The sequence below is a fragment of the Pagrus major genome, chromosome 8 (genome assembly GCF_040436345.1).
Source record: "Pagrus major chromosome 8, Pma_NU_1.0".
Classification (NCBI taxonomy): domain Eukaryota; kingdom Metazoa; phylum Chordata; class Actinopteri; order Spariformes; family Sparidae; genus Pagrus; species Pagrus major.
Window position 1 is genome coordinate 14,076,201 of NC_133222.1, and position 13,972 is coordinate 14,090,172.

The 13,972-nt window shown below is 40.2% G+C and overlaps 1 protein-coding gene across 1 annotated transcript; it reads right to left on the reverse strand.

Moving 5' to 3' along the window:
• Positions 1–233: 233 nt before the first annotated feature.
• LOC141000995 (tripartite motif-containing protein 14) lies at positions 234–6,731 on the reverse strand. The gene is made up of 7 exons (XM_073471907.1): positions 6,453–6,731; positions 4,192–5,138; positions 3,973–4,068; positions 2,967–3,215; positions 2,828–2,850; positions 2,034–2,188; positions 234–1,862 (listed from the first exon to the last, which is right to left on the reverse strand). The coding sequence occupies exons 1-7, from the start codon at positions 6,703–6,705 to the stop codon at positions 1,318–1,320; spliced, it is 2,268 nt and encodes a 755-aa protein (XP_073328008.1). The 5' UTR covers positions 6,706–6,731; the 3' UTR covers positions 234–1,317.
• Positions 6,732–13,972: the final 7,241 nt, after the last annotated feature.

Consider the following 13,972-nt stretch of genomic DNA (forward strand, 5'->3'; position numbering starts at 1 on the left):
AGAGCTCACACGGAGTTGGGTAATTTAACAACAGTAGCGACCTGTGGTGCTGTAAGGAGTTTGTGCCAAAGGCAGTGTTTGTTGTTGGTAAAGCTCTCATGCTGTGGGGGCAGTGACAGTTCAAAGGTAGCAACTGTTACCTGTTTTTCCTGAGTGGAAACACACTACCCATTCACACACCTGTGTTTCTTGTTTAAACAAACAGGAAGTATAAAGGAAAGACGTAACGCCGGTTTTCCTTTGCTTTTGAATCTTTAACATTTTATTATGAGAGCAACAGGTGTCAAAGGGGATATAAAGCACATTTTAACACAATATCAAAATGGAAACATGATACAAATCTACTTTTTATTGATCTGTGCTGATAGCTTGCCTTAAAAACTTTTTTTTAACTTTTAAAAACCTCTAAAAATTAAAATCCTGATACCAAATATATGCGAACACTGTTCAAAATGCTGCAGCATGGAAAGTTTACAATGATCAGCATTTCTGGCATGGTACAATTCCAGTTCTATCATATAAAAAATCACATTTAAGTATAGCATCATGTACAGTGCATGACAGAAGTATAATCCCAGAGAAGTTTACAAATCGGCTCATTTCAAAAGATGCTGATGATATGATATTCACATATATAACTGTGATTCCAAAAAAGTAGGGACACGGTTGGGGTTTTTTGAGTTGGGCCGTTCAACGCCCAGGATGGACCCTCTCTAGAGTCAGGACAAATGAGATGAAAACCCACATTTCCTGATTTTGCTGCTTCCTGTTTAAAGCTTTTAAATAGCTAAATAACAAAAGGACTTTTATGAGAAAAATTTAAAGGAAATTAAAAAGGTGATTGCCACCAGATTAGTGGATTTTCTTAGCAGCAATTTTTTGGTAGTACTGCAGAAGAAGGAGTATTTGCAGCTGCTCCTTGGACCATTACACAAGACAAGCGGGTCATTAGTTAGAGGCACACCTTCATGAGATTGCCCTGTTGAAATGGAAATGCAAATCCCTGCTGCACTGACATGCCAAGTAAAGCTGAAAAATCTTTCTCTGGAAAACATTGCTGATCTGACATTTGCAAATCTATTTTTGAAATAAACTCTTTGAAAACAGTAAAAAAACAATATGATTAATGTTTTACTCCATCAACTTGAACTTCAATATATGCTGATTCTGACATTCTGTTTGCAAATGATTGCAGCCTCCTTTTATTTACGTCTTACACAGCATCCCAACTTTTTTGGAATCTGGGTTATAAAAAGGCACAGCGCTTTCATGTATTCTGTAATATTCAGCAGAACTGACATGCCAGTATTTTATGGTTTATGACTGGAACAGATCACAGATGGCCAGGTGTGTTTTAGACACAGACAAGGCTGGGTAAAGAGGGTCAGTAAACCTGTGCTTGAAGGAATGCATTAAAGCTAGACTGCCCCCTGGTGTCACATTAAAGAATGATAAAATACCCTCTTCGAAGTCGAGGAACACTCCGACCTTCTGCGGCCTGTCTGCATCCACAGGAGTCACCTCCTTGTTATGCAGAGCTTCCACCTTCTTTCTGTCACAGGCCAAACACCAGGAAATGGAGTTGAATCCCAGACGAGAGCTGTCCTTCTGGCCTTTCCTCTCGATCTGACCCTCACACAGCCCCACCTTCCAGCGGCCCTCATCCACAGCCACGTCCACTTCCCAGTACCAGCGCCCCCCCTCCAGGGCGCAGGAGGCCAGGACCTGTGGGAAGGAGCTGAAGCGAGCCTCGTGGTTTGTGTAGGCCTGCTGGACTTCGCTGTAGGTCACCTTCCTGTTGTTATCAGACAGCTGCAGCTTGGGATGGGCTGTATCTGCATCCAAGAAGGGGACGCTACCATCTGAACACAGGAAAGGACATTAAAGGAGAATTTAGATGAGAGCATTAAGACTTATCGATTGTGCCACATTTGGGCCTACAGGATGCATTTAGTTATTTGGTTTAATTAGCTGTCATTCATCCGTGAGTGGAAAATAAACAGGTGTAGGTATAAATAAAACACTCGACTCACAGAGCAGTCTGTAGAGGTCTCTGTCTTTTCCTGGCACAGTGATGACGACTGTGTCCAACCGTTTCTCAGTCCAACTTTGCAGACATCTCAGCCGGGCTTGATCCACTTCCTCTGGAGCCTCAAACTGGTCCAGGCAGTTCCCCATGTTACTAGCCCTGGTGAAGAAGAGAGGAGTGAGTAATAGAGCAGAGAGAAGTACTTGATAAACTTACATGTATGTGAGTAGTTTCATATGGAGACAAAACTAGTAAAGGGCTGGTTCACCAAAATGACAATAACCCATTTTTCTCTAACCTCTTGTGGTATCTATCCATGTAGATAGTTTGATTCATTCTCTGAGATTTGTGCATCAACCCAAACACATAAAAGTTGAATGTAGTTTTGTTTGTGGGCTGTAATATATATTTTTTTGTTTTATTTGTGTGTATTATTTTTCCTGTATCGTCAAATCGCACAGCACTATGGTAACTTCACTCATCTAGAAAAAAATACAGAAGAAAGTAGTTCAAGGAAAAAATCTTTACAGCGAGGTCTGTGGATTATCGAGAGAAACAGAGGCACCGATTTAGATGTCTCATAATCTTTATAAATAAAAGCTTAAACTATCTGCATGGCTTAACACCACTGCGAGTAGGTGAGAAAATAAGTTTATTTGTAATAAGTGCGAACTGACCCTTACAGACTTTACAGGCTGTCTACTGAAGCACTGCTTTGTTGGTGACTAATTTAGGTATCGACATTTAAAACTAATAACCACTTTACATGCAACTCGTAGAAGTTCAGAGATGACTTACAGTTGGGCAGTCTTGCTGTATTCCTGTCATGGGAAAAAAAGACAAAAAAGAAATTTCCTTGTGTTAATGTTTTATAATCTAACAGTAAATCTTTTTTTCAAAATCAACCAACATGTCCGTCTCCTAACAGCGTACACACCATAATGAAAGCCTGGTCCTGAATGAGTTTGTCTCCCTTGGCATCAGCCAGCCCCTCCAGTGTGTGGAGGCCCTGCTGGATGGACTGCAGGGAGCTCTTGAGGTGGCCGAGTTTCTCCTCTAGTCCCCCCAGAACCCTGTTCTCCTCCTTTGTCACACACTGAAGAGCGGATTGCTCCTCCTGCTCCAGGGCCTCTCTGATGGCTCCGTACTGCTGCTGCACCCCCGCTCGGGCATCACTTAAAACCACCTGGATGGACACAGTGTAAATCAATGTCATGTGATGCAATGGTATCGATTCCTAAAAGTCTGTTCTGATGGCAGTTAAAAGACTCTCAAGTTCAGTAATTGGTCTACCACGCAACCAACATTACAGAAAGGTGAAAATCTGAATTTTAACTCAAGATGTACAGTGGAGATCACTTTACTTTTTACTTCTTTTCTTTATCCTTTATGATAATAAATGAATGATATACCTGCACAGAGCCAAAGGGATGCTAAAAGACAACACCCACCCAGCCACAGCCTGTTCACTCTGCTACCATCCGACAAAAGATACAGAAGTGTCTGCTGCTGTACCACAAGACTACGGAGCAGCTTCATTCCTCAGGCTGTGAGACTACTCAATTCATCATCAACACTCCACTCTATGAAATAGTTTGTTTAGTTTTTCTTTGATGTAGCATAAAGGAACTTCAACTCAGTTTCATTTTGCAACCCTGTTGTTGTAAAATGATATGGTTCAAGGTTCATTTATTTGAGTTCTTTGGACTTTGGACTGTTGGTTGGACAAGAGAAGCAATTCAAAGACATCACTTTGGACATGGAAAACTGTGGGGAGCATTTTTTTTACAATGTTTTGACATTGTATAGAATAAAAATTTAATGATGAAATAATCTGCAGATTACTAGCTAATGAAAATAATCTCTAGTTGCAGCCCTAATGCTAAGCAATTAACCTAAAAACATGCATGTCTTAGTGGGAACTACAGAGTTAACTCTCTTACTTTGAAGGTCTCTTTCTTCTGTGTGAGATCAGTCACTCTGTTCTTCATTTGCTCTTCAGTCTCCTGAAGTTGTTTGATCTCTTCTTTTAGGTTCCCCTGTGGAAAAAGAATTTAAAAATCAATTATTTATTGCAAAGGGTGTGTTAACATCTATCTAAACTTCCAACATAAATTACTGTATATCTACAGTATATATGGTGCTGCAAAGTCACCACTTACCCTGAGCTCTTTCTCTGCCTCCCTGATGCTGATGCAGACATGGTCTCGGTGTGAGCCGATGACAGTACACACTGTGCACACACACACTCCACATTGTCGGCAGTAGATTCGGTTTATCTCCTGGTGCTCCTGACACCTCCAGGTAGAAATGTCCTCCATCGGAGGGACCAGTGTGTGATTCTGAAAGACAGGGGATTCCAGGTGTGGACGCAGGTGCTCTTTACACATAGAAGCTCCGCAAACCAGACAAGTCTTCACAGCGGTCTGATACCCAACTTTAGGGCAGTAATGGCAGGGTACAGGGCTGGTACTTTTGCTCTCTGACCGGTGGAAGACGCCAAAACGTGTTGGGGATCCTGAAGCAGCTGCAGGATGTTTGGTGGACATCGTAGGAGACTTATCTTTACCTGGAGTTGAGGTCCCAGGAAAGGACCTGCCAGGTAAGTCATGTGTCTTTGGCGATGCATTGTTTCTTGTCATTTGTACATCTTTCTTGGGGGTTGCAGGAGGAGGTGCATCACATAGATCTACTTCATCAGAGCTGTCAGAATCATCCAATGTGACGACGTCTTGGGATTTCTGCTTGTTCTGCTGGATTGAGACGTCATGTGGCACTGCACCTGCAGGGGCCGCTTTGCTGTCGGAGTTGTTGCTGGAGTATGTGGCATTACCACGCTGAGAATGAGCAGATTCTGGGTTCACTGTCTCCTTCGATGTCTCCACAGTAGTTGACTGTGCGGGTTTATCTGAGATGGAGTTTGAGAATGAAGTGGTTGGGGTCTCGGGGTCATTGTACCGCTCACGGGGAACTTCCACAGTTGATCGCTTTGTGTCAGGTTGCTCTGCTGCGGGTGTGCTGGCCTTTCTCTTCCCGAGAAGTCGGCTGGTGAGTGAGGGCCTCCTCAATGCTGGATCCAATGTGTCTCCTTCATTGTTACTGGATGCACCTTTTATAATATAGAACACAAAAAAGGAAAACTGGTGAGAGGGAATGTTGACTTAGCACTTCTATAATAATAATTTAAAAAGAAACACTTGCCAGGTGCCTTTTGCTTATCACCTCTATACTCAACTTTTACTGCCCACAGAGCAGTTTCACTTTTATGATGTCTTGTAAGCCAAAGCTACAACAATGAGACAATTAATCGATTAGTCGATGAAAGGAAATTAATGTGCCAACTATTTTGATAAATAATCATTCCTTTAAAGCATTTTTTGAGCAATCATTTCTAATATTTGCTGAATGTGAGGATGTGCTGCTTTTTCTTGTCAGTTATGATAGTAAATGAAGAGTCATTTTGTGAGTGAGGTTTTGGACTATTGGTTGAACAAAAGAAGAAATTTGAATATGGATGCACAATATGGATTTTCTTCAGCTGATACCAATAACCTATTTGGACACTTCTGCACATTTGAGTGTAATAAAGGATAAGATGTCCACCAATACTGGCGATAACATGTTTATCTCTCTAATCTATACTGCATGCCGTCAAGAGCATGACAAAAGCTATCTGCGCTTGTTCCTTTTCTCCTTCAGTGTATATCGGTGGTATCTCAGTGTGTAGATGATCCACTTTTTAAGCAACTGAAAGCAATTTGGCTTCATATTATTGGCTAAAATTTCACAGGTACCAATAAATAGCCATTTTTTATTGGTCCAGTATGTAGTATATCGTGCATCACTAAATTAGAAGACATTGCTTTGTGCTCTGTGACATTGAGCAATGAATCATACAGCCATTATGAACATAGATACTGATCGTGGACATCACAAGCTGTGAAATACAAATAATATAATGTGGAAAGTGGTTGATGATTTATGCCAAACTACATGAACACATGCCATAAAGTGGTCGACCTTTGCCCTTACTGATTATTGGAAACCACAAACTTTGGGCTTAAAATTACATTTAGAGCTGCCTTAAAAAAAAAAAGAAACATTTAAATATGTGAATGTAATGATACGTACTTGGCTTAAAGCGTTAAGGACGTGGAAGGAAGGGCATTTTCAGGTCTGAAAGTTCAGTCTAGCGTTTGTTTTGTCAGGATGCCAGAATCACAAATAACCAAACACCTACAGAATAACGTAAGCTAGCATTAGCACCAACCTTAAATATGAAGCACTAAGTTAGCCCGGGACAGTTTTAATATCGTATAAATGTGAGAGTGAACACACGAGCGTTAACTAGCTAAGTTAGCTACACCTTCGTGTATTCGGCCACTTTTCAGTCCAACGCTAACAGAGTGTAGTTTTTATTTACCTGCAGTGCTCCGCGGCTGAGCACGCCGACTGTTGCTGTGCTGCGGCCGTATCACGCCGCTGTCAAACGGCAGAGTGTCGTACACCGTCTTACACCTCCACTCCGGACAGTGGTACGGCCCGTTTGGGGTAACGCTCCACAAGTCCCCGATGCATCGTCGGCAGAAGCGGTGGTTGCACTTCAGGGTGACGGGGGTCCCTGTCAGCTCGTTGCACAGAGGACACGTCGCCGGGGTGTCCAGCGATGCCCCCATTTTGTTTTGGCTGATGTTTAAGTTTCTGTTTCCGCGATGACAAGCGGTTGAGGCGGGGCTAGACGGTTTGAATCCCGCTCCTCCCCCCCCCCCGCGGTGCACGTCTTAAAGGTACAGTCCATGGGTTTATAGAGAGGAACAGGAAGTGGTAGAGGAAGAATTTAAAGGTTAAGTTCGCTATTTTTCAAGCTGGATAATTTTTTGTGTGTGTGACTAATGGGGACCGTAGAGCGGTTTAGTTTGTTGTCCTAAAACCCAGAAATCCGTTAGCATTTTTGCACTTCTGGTTCCCTCGTCTCAAAGTCAATGAGTTTTTTTAAATTGGTCTTCGGTTAAAAGCCTGAGATAAGGTCACGGGCTTAAGATTTTTAAGTGTTTTGTTCTAAAATACAGCATCAAATGTCCCACAGTTGAATAATAAAGCGCTTACGTGTTGTAAAAAACGACGGCTAAATGAGACAGGTGGCTAAATGAGACAACAGACGTCGTCACGGACACCGAGCGCAGAGACTCATCTACTCACTAGTCCATTTTTAGGACTAGTGGTGTTCACCTGTGAAGATTATCTTGCTGAACAAAACGTGTAAGTACCATAAACTTTTGTTTGTCACAAAGCTTATTTTCCAATCCAAAAAATCCAATTCAGATATCTCATAGGCTTTTTGTCGAGGGAACCAGGGCGATGCTAACTTCCGGGTTAGCCTACAAAAATACGTCATCGCTACACCACTCTATTACCTTTTTTTTTGTGTGTGTGTCTAAGTGATTAATAGACCATATTCACACGGTCATTTTCCTCTGATGTCATGCTCAGGGTGGGAAGCTCGCAATCTTGTACTGCCTTGTTCCAGGTTGAAAGTCGTATAAACGAAGGGAATCTAACAGATTGTTATCATTTCACAGCTTCCTGATTGAACGGCTACTGCAAAGACAATGGATACTGGAAATTAGGAGGGACATCTGGCCATATTTCAAGGTAAAACAACATATTTGATAACCCATTAGGTACTGTTAGACAATAGCTAACATTAGCATTCAACCACATCCTAGCTAACATTAACGTTTGATTACATCCAGTGCATTTCACCTCAAGGCTTTAATAAATGTGTCCAAGATGTGTGTTGATATTTTCGAAATGAATTCATATGTTTCCAATCGCACCTTGTAACTCTATCTGTTAGGTGAAGTGGTGGAATGCTAACGCTAGTTGTTGTGTGAATATACACCGTTAAAGTTCGTCCACTTAAAGTGCTTGTTTTTGCCACTGACACGCTCATACTGTTATTCTAAGTGTCTGACAACATTATGGAAAGGTTTCCCAGAGCGATAAACCTCCTTGTTAAAGAATTAGATCCTTTGTGTTCAACTAGAAACAGACTTTCCCGCTCTCGCTAAAGCCCCCAGACTCCATTTGCAGAATCATTCATTTGATTGTCGTAACGCATGCTTCATTCAAGCTCAATGTGAAAACCAAATTAAATTCCCCAAAAAACACTTTGTCTTTCCACTTATCCAATAATCAACAGCTTTGGTCACAGCAAACCCTTAATTCACCGCATTAGGTGTGAAAATGTCGGGATATCAGAGAAGCAGCGTGGGAAAACAGCGTTTAGAGCCAGAATATTACTTTTCCCAGGTACCCGTTTGTATCAAGACTCATGATTGTGTGGTGAGTTTGTCCTATGGGGCCCTATTTTACATTTACTCACTGTGATTTAAAACAGAATTACAGTTACAGTTATTATTACAACATTACAGTTTCTACCATGAAAGCAGCTTTAACTAAGACACTACAAATTCAAATCTCAAGTCTAAATACTGCTGTGATTTCATGCACTTGCTCATTGTGCTGCAATGAAATGCTGTTCAAAATGAAGTTTTTCCTCGTATGACCCCCTGGATACCCTAAAGGACTCCCGTGAGGACCATGAACCACACATAGCTTCTAACTATCCTTTTTCTGTTCCTGATGACAAACCCATCTGAGCGTCAAGAAATGGGTTGCTGCTGTTTTGCCTTCAAGCATCAGCTGCAGACGAAAACTGCTAAATGTGGTGTTTTCTTTCCCCCCCTCATGGTTCTCTCCCCCACAGCATTCTTTTCTTTATGGTGGTCGAGACATGTGACTAAAAAAAGTCTATTGTGAGATGTTAATCTTTCATAATCTCAAAGACCAAATCTTGTCTCAAAGAAACTGTGCTCTCTTACTTGTGATGCCTGGCACTTATAGATGAGAATGGTGGCTAAATGTAAGCCCTTCTAAAAGTTAATGCTCTGATTTTTCAATGTCATCGTAGAAGGTGAAGGTAAGCATTAAAATAAAAGGTAAATTAAAGAATTGCGTCTTATTTTAAAAACCCTTTAAAGCTGAAGAGCAGACTCCATTCTTCCTCTCAAAGCCGCAATCGGCTCTTTTAAAGCTTTCAGGCTGTGGCAACATCCAGTTCTTGCATAATAGAGGCGCACATCAAGCAATAAAGTGTGCTGGCTGTCTTCTGCTTCTTTCTTCTTCTTTTTTGCCCTCAAACACATTTTGAGTGTTGTGCACCAATTTCTTATGTAATCTCTCTGTAACCCATTAAGGGTACATACATTTTAACAAACAGTCACGCTGAGAATGTTCTAATCAACAAATACATCCATTTACTCAGACCTTACCGTTGTTAGGCATGGAAGTTTATTTATTCCTGAAAATATTCCAACTCAATGTCCTCATACTAGCCTTTGTGGAGCTTTTAACTGTATAATGTGGTCTTCGCCAGCAGATAAATGAGCTTGCAACAGATCTGTCTGAGCAAACTCCATCCATTGATGATGAATATGATACAATTGATTGCTGTGATTAAAAGTAAACCTTGAGTTGCATGAAAGAAAAACAAACTCTTCAGAAAACGTTCTTCATTAATATATAGTCCTTTTAAACTCAGTATTCATAATTATAGTAAATATAAAGCTGTTTTGTGTATTGTGACCAATTGCTCCAAGTGACCTGTTTAATTCCTGGTATAAACCGTCTATAGCAGAAAGAGTAAGCCTGTAAATGTTCGCATTTTTACATCATCATCATTTATGTCCCCAATAACTGTCAAATGTCCTACCCAATGACCATGTTTGGCCTTTTAAAGGGGCACTCCAGCAATTTTGTAAAGCACCTCCATAAAGTGAGAGAACTTGTAAGAGACAGAGAAACAGGTTGACATTTAGTGCCTATAGTATATTGAAACCACAAGATCCTACATTTCCCATAGTGCAGCTCAATCTCTTTTTAAACCCTCTAGCTTTAATTTTCTCAGAGCTCCCTTCCAAGCACCCAGGAACAGCACATAGTGGCCAAACCGTGTAATTACAACGTATTTGCATACTGACCCAAAAAGACTTTTCCCACTGGAAAATGCTGGATACATTTTTTAACGCCATTCAGTCAGATTTGGTACGTCTAGCAGAGCTGTGTGATTAAATGATTTTATGCCCATTAAAGTTAGCAGAGGATTTAACCAGAAGTTAGCTGCTCGACTTGAAGTCTCAAGTGTGCAAACTCGCACACGATGTGGAAGCTATGTTGAAGATCCATCCAAAAAAAATCACAACAGAGTTTTACAGTGAAAACCTTTATTAAGTGTTCATATATTCTTAAAGGAATCTCTTAAATTGATCTAAGTTAATCTCCTCCATATTTGCTAATTGTTTGGTATCTATAGAATATCTATTTACACAATATCGACAGGTGAGGCTGGGACAGGCCTTCCTAATCCATTACCACTGCAGTTCACTCCTCAGGCACACCAGTCACTGTACACAATACTCCATCATGTTACCCTGTATGTCCCAACAAAACAAAGCCAGTAAGGGAGTCAGAAACAGAAAGAGAGAGCTGGAGACAAAGACAGAGACAGATTTAGCTACACAACAGGACAAGTGTGTGTGAGGCTGGCATATTGGTTCACCAGCCCAACAACACACTTGCACACACGCTCACATATGTGCATGCACTCACACTCACAGACTTCCCTGCACACACACACATTCACACAACAGCTATGAGTCCTGCAGCACACAGTCCTAGTAGCCCCCATCACAGTGTAGATACCACAGACTATAAAATATTAGATTTCTTCTCAAACTGAAGCGCTGTGCAAAGTTAGCTAGCAGGGCTGGATTTGAGTGGATTTAGGTAAAATTCTTAGAACATCTTTAATATTCACTGTACATACTTTGTAATACAAGTTTTTTCTCTTTTGGATGATAATATTCTTATAAAACAGTCTTAAATGTCTTTTTCTAGTAAATGAAGAGGAACAAAGGGGGCATATGAGCAGAGAAGAAGAAACTAAAACTTTCATTTCATTGTCAAACCTTACAATATGAAACACAATAGATTTACATCAATTATCTGAAAATGAGCCGTTTTCTCTTTTCACAAATAAAACATGACACACACATTCTGACGGTGGTACACACGGCTAAGTGTTAACATAGTATAATACTTGTAATTACAGAGTTTGTCGATGTATGTACTGTGTGTGCATGTGTTACAGAGTTGTGTTTGTGCATGTGCGTGTGTATGTGTGTTTGTGTCTGTGCTCGTACTGCAGGTGTTCAATGTCAACCCTGTGCCTTCTCAGGTAGGTAGTGGGTAGTCCATATACGTCTTAATAGGATAACAGTCTCTGCCCCTGTCGTGGTCTATGCGATGTTGTGCGAGGGTTAGCTCTGTAGACACACTGGGATGAAAGTGCGTTGGGCTCCATCTAAGTGCTGGGGATGGTGGTTTAGGGACTGCAAGCAAGATGGATGGACTTCAAGGGTAGGTTACACTGGGCTTTTGGCAGGTAGATGTAACAGGCAGGCTGGCTGGATCCATCGTGTTCCTCTCCTTCAGAGACATTAATTTGTCTCCCTCCCTTAAGATGATGTTGAGGGACTTCATGAAAACAGACACATGGAAATTCAGGAATCTGAAAAAAAGAAAACCAAAGAAACTGTTTTTGTAAGAGCTGAAGACAGTGGTGGAAAGTAACTAAGTCAGCAAGTATTGTATTTTTCGTGTATTTTCATTTTATGCTACTTTAAATTTGTACTCAAAAAGCAAATTTGACACTTTTTACTACACTACCACTACTTTTATTTGACAGCTATAGTTAAAAACACATGACCATGGGAAATACATGCATTGTTAAAGATTAAACCAGTGATTCACAACCTTTTTGTGGAAGCAAAGAATGGCGGTGCTTGCAGTTATTTGCCAATCAATGTCGTTATTCCTACATGACAAGATCATTACTTCCTTATCTCAAGTAAAAAAAAGGAGCTTCATTATTTTGAGATTCCGAGATAATCAACCAGTTGTCACGAGAAAAACAAAAGATCGTTTCATTTTATTACTTGCTAGCCTGCACAGATGGCATCTTGACAACTGTGGCAATTGATTTAACCTGAAAATGTCAAACCAAGAGAATACCCATTATTGATCAAAAGATAAGACTGTACATAATTATATACATACTTTATTATACCAATTAAACACACAAATCTGGGTAGTTTCTTTTTGAGATCAGCCATGTCAACAAAAATTATTTTGGTTGTAGCCTACTGGACAGTAAGACATCTGCTTTAAGTTGGCCACTGTATGTTCATTCACTCATTCATTAGTTCAACAAATGGATAAGGTTTATATATCTTTTTATCAAAATAATGAGATAAATTAATCTGTTATCATGAGAAAATGAGCTTTGTTTTTTCACGAAAATAAATTAACTGTAATCTATAGATAACAGCGCTTACATTTTTTTAAAAATACGGCTGTTCTTGGTGTCCGTACTTTTTGAAACGTGTCTAGTTGGGGCTCCTTGCATGTTCCTGATGTCCATTAGTTGTTAGCAGGTCTACCAAGGACTGATTTCCTCTATAAACTTCTCAAATTGTAAAGGGGTAAAAGTATTCAACATATCACAAATCCCCTTTGCTATCCCATTAAATGTCTCTCAGATTTATCCTGTGACCCTTTAGAGCGGACTGGACTCTAAACTTAAAACGCTTAAACAGTAAAATGCTTTTGCTAATATGGGTCATACTTTTACTTTAGATTGTAATACATATTTGGATTAGTGCTATTACTTCAGAGTCAGAATCAGAGTACTTCTTTGACCACTGATATTGAGGTACTTTTTATTCTCACAGTTTTTTATGCTACATTTTACAGTGAAAGACAACTTTTTCTCCACTGCATTTACTTGATAGTTATAGGTACTAGAGACTTCATGAATGAAGATTTTATTTCTGTTACTATGTATTATTGCTACTTTTACTTAATTTAAGGATCTACAGGAGGCAAAGATTGAGGAAGAGTGTTCATGCTCTAAAAAATCTATATCTCTACAACAAACTGTTGTACAGCACACGAGGACAAGATGACATTTCATGGCTATAAATGATTAAAGAACAAACACATCACATGCATGCTTAGATACAGTAATAATTGTTTATGACGTGTATATATTTCAAGATGTATGTATATTTTGTTCTTACCTAAAGATTTGGTTAGGCGTTGCCTCCCTCTGCAAACACAGAAACACATAGAAAAATAAAGAAATGGTACAACATGGTTCTCAAGGTCATGCTATTAATAGACTCTCATGTTCACACTTTGTCAAATCCATGCATCCTTCAGCATGTGTGTGTATTACACACAAACACCAGTAGATGGCAGCAGGGATGAGCTAAATGGAAAAAAGACTAGTGAGCTGTTATGAATTATTCATAATTGGATACTAAGGAATGGTACATAATCAGGCTGCAGAGCGAGGCTGCTCAGTGACCGGCGACGTTACTGATAATCCCATTCAAGTTTCCTCCTCGATGACATTGTTGAGAGATGGATGTTTCATTAATGTCTATTTGTAATTTGAAGGTCACTGAAGTTTGAGCTTAGAGACTAAATATCATCTACATGACTCTCTTCCACGCTCATTCTTTCTCCCCACTTCTGTTTAATGGGTTATTGGATGCCCATGCCTGTCTGGTTCCATTGCAAACTACGGGTCAAGGACATGCTAATCCCATTTCCCACTGGGAGACATACCTGCACCCAGGCCTTTTCACAGTAAATCACTGTGTAGACCTGTGATACAGAATTACATATGCATGGACACCAGTCAATAGGCCAGGCCATTTCCATGACTAAATCATTGCATCCCTTATATATCTTTGGAGGGAAAGTGAGGTTTGATGTTGGTAAGGACAGATACTCCTACTGTCTTTGAATCATTGT